Source organism: Ammospiza nelsoni, chromosome Z (assembly GCF_027579445.1).
Source record: "Ammospiza nelsoni isolate bAmmNel1 chromosome Z, bAmmNel1.pri, whole genome shotgun sequence".
Lineage (NCBI taxonomy): Eukaryota > Metazoa > Chordata > Aves > Passeriformes > Passerellidae > Ammospiza > Ammospiza nelsoni.
Window position 1 is genome coordinate 24,399,576 of NC_080669.1, and position 3,170 is coordinate 24,402,745.

The 3,170-nt window shown below is 57.5% G+C and overlaps 1 protein-coding gene across 1 annotated transcript; it reads left to right on the top strand.

Moving 5' to 3' along the window:
* Positions 1-245: 245 nt before the first annotated feature.
* TMEM271 (transmembrane protein 271) lies at positions 246-2,950 on the top strand. The gene has a single exon (XM_059492522.1). The coding sequence runs from the start codon at positions 246-248 to the stop codon at positions 1,335-1,337; it is 1,092 nt and encodes a 363-aa protein (XP_059348505.1). The 3' UTR covers positions 1,338-2,950.
* The last annotated feature ends 220 nt before the right edge of the window (positions 2,951-3,170 follow it).

A 3,170-nucleotide genomic window follows, 5' to 3' on the forward strand; every position in this document is an offset into this window, starting at 1 on the left:
GGGGACGAGGAGGCGGCGGCGACCGGGAGGCGGTGGGGGGAGCGTTGCGCGCTCGCCGCGCCCGGCTCACTGCGGCCGGCAGCTGCCTGCCGTGCGGAGCGGAGCGGAGCGCAGCCGCCCCGTCGGGGAGCGCCGCGCTCGCATGGCCGCGCCGCGCCGCGCCGCCGCCGCCGCGGGGCCGGGGGGGGCCGCGGGAGGAGGATGAGGCGGACGGCGGGGCGGCGGCGGCGGCGGCGGCGCGGAGGATGAAGTGGAGCGTGCGGGGAGCCTGCGCCGCGCTCTCCAGCTGCCTCCTGCTCGCCTGCGCCCTCAGCGCCGCCGCCGTGGGCCTCAAGTGCTTCTCGCTGGGCTCCGAGCTCAAGGGCGAGCCCTTCCGCCTGGGCACCGCCGCCGGCGCCTTCTATTCGGGGCTGCTGCTGGCCGCCGGCCTCTCGCTGCTCGCCGCTGCGCTGCTCTGCTGTCGCCCGCCCGACGAGGCGCCCGTGGCGCCGGCTCCGGCACCGGCCCCAGCGCCGGCGCCGGCCTCTGCTTTGGCCCCCGCCGGGGACCCGGACCCGGCCAGCGGAGGCCCCGGCGGGGCGGAGGCGGCGGCCGCGCCGTCGGGGCCGGTGGAGAAGGCGTCGCCCGGGGGGCGGCAGAACTTCCTGCTTCTGGGGGTGCTGGTGTTCATGCTGGGCGTGCTGAGCGCCTTCGCCGGCGCCGTCATCGACGGCGACACCGTGTCGCTGGTGGAGAGGAAGTACTCGCACTATTGCCTGCTGCAGCCCGGCGGCGCGGCCCGCCCGCGGAGCGGACCCGCGGCCCCCGACGGCACCGCCGCGGCGCTCCGCTGCCAGAAGCTGCGGGACTACCAGCAAGGCTTGGTGCTCTCCACCGTTTTCAACGCGCTGGAGTGCCTCCTGGGCCTGCTTAACCTGCTTCTTGTCAAGAACTACAAGGCCGCGCAGCAGCGCGGACGGAGGCGGCGGCGGCGGCGAGCGGCCCCGGCCGCGGCGGCGGCGGGCGGGCGGCGGCGGCGGCGGAGGGGCGGCGGCGGTGGGCGGCGGGCGCCGCGCCACAGCCAGGGCTCCCTCTTCTCCGGCGGCGAGCCCGAGCTCAGCCCCGGGGATTGCCCCTTCCAGGCCGTCTCCTACATCAACGTGGGCGTCTTCCACGTCTTCGACGAGGCCGGCGTGGAGGTGCACTGTGGCGGACATCCCTCCGTCGAGCTGCCCGGCTACTCGCCTATGGACCCCGAGCTCAACGCCTCCTATCCCTACTGCTACCCTCTGCCCAGCGAGCAGCCCCCCGCCTACGAGGAGATCTACCCCGGGGAGCCCTGCGCTCACGGCACCTAGAGCCTGCCGCCGCCGCCGCCGGGACGCCCGGCTCCCCGCCCGGCCCCCGGATCGCCGTGACGGCCGGGAGCGGGCCCGCCAGCGCTCCGCAGCCGCGGGGCTCGGGGACATTTGTCGCACCACCGACGGGATGGTCCCGCCGTCGCGGGCGCAGCGGGACACGGGCGGCGTGCCGCCGTGCCTCTGGCTCTGCGGAAGCTTCTCCTCCCTCCCTCCCTGCTCTCCTCTCCCCCCCTGCCCTCCCTCACACCGACCCTTCGTCCGCCGGCGGCTGAATTTTCCGAAGGCTGCGCAAGAAACGCCTAAGGGTTGGTTCCTCCCGTCGCCTCTCCTCTGTAGCCAAGTTTAGTTCCCTTCGAGTGATTCATCAGTCTCCAGCTTTAGCAGTCCAGAGTTACCCATTTATGATAACCAGCCAGTGTAAGGAAAAGGTGTCATGAAGCTTCTTTACCTCTCAAAAGAGCTAAATTTCTAAACAACGCAGAGACATTTGTGTCACGTTTACTAGAGGTGTATTGGGGATCTTTAACGTTTACACTACTCCTTGGGAGAATTGAGTTCTGTTTTAAGATTTAGTGAGTTAAAACATTCGTTGGTCGTGTAAGATGCACATTGAGAAAAACCTGCACTTTGAAAAAGAAACAGGAAAAAAATCAACAACGTTTTTGTACACTAACGTGCCTGCTTTTGTTGATAACTTCTTACTGTAAAAGCTTTCAGAAGTCTATAGTGAAAATGTTTGGTAAATCACTGCAGTTTAAAATTGATGATTAGTTCCTTTACTAAAATAACTGAGATGTTGCTAGGATATGGCAGTTAAAAAGGAAGTCCAAATGTAGTACACATTCCTTTTTGTAAACAGGTTCTGTGTTTTTAATGCAAGGCAGGATTTCTTTTGGTTTTGCACAGGTGAAGGGTATAATTCTATTTTGTACAACTACATGGTTTACCTTGTAAAGAGTTCCATTTTACCTGTTACAATTCATCAATCTGGTAAGCTTGAATATTAAAAGTTTTATTTGAAAAATATATATATTGTAAACAGCCTTAACTGGTGCAGTAGTCACAGTTTTAAAGGATAAAAAAAATATATATATATATATATAAACCATCCTGGAAGACATCTTCCAAATGTGTTTTCAAAACAGTATTTATACTCCTATTTTAAAGCAAGGATTTTGTTTGTTTGTTTTGTTTGTTTATTTAAAGAAAGGCCAGTCTAATTTCTGAAAAGGGGGAGGGGGGAAAGTGATGGGATCGTATGCTGTTAACTCTTAGTGAACTTTGAAGTATTAAAAAGGGTTTCTGGAAAGAGAAGAAGTGCTAAATCCTTCTTTTTGGATTCTGCTGTGGAATGCCATACCAGATAGCATAAAAAAGTGCTAATGAAGGAGAATCAGATGTGGCATATTTTATTACATCATTTGAGAACAGACACAGGCTTGATTTCATGTTGCATGCAAAACCAACTAGCAACTCTCCTAGTTGCATTTGGTTAAATACCCCAGTTAAGGTATACAACTCCAGTTAAGGAATATTGAAATGAAGTATTACAAAATAACCTTTTTGTCAATCCTTTGTTTGGAGCCTGCTGCATAATGCCAGTGTATCAGCTACCCAGGGGCTGGGGGGGGGGTGGGGGGAAGGTGGAAGAGGAGGGGAGACAGAGTGGAGAGAGAGTTAAGAGTATGCAAAGCTACAGTCTATTTCTGTGGTTGATGGAAAATTATTTTGAACTTTTTAGCTGCAGAGAGGCTGACGTAATTTGCAGCCCTAGAACTGGAGAGAGAGAGATTTGATTCTAAAATAGTCAAAAAACCTCTGCACTGTTGT

Excerpts from the sequence above, each read along its gene's own strand:
- TMEM271 (XM_059492522.1), top strand. The coding sequence starts at position 246 with ATGAAGTGGAGCGTGCGGGGAGCCTGCGCCGCGCTCTCCAGCTGCCTC.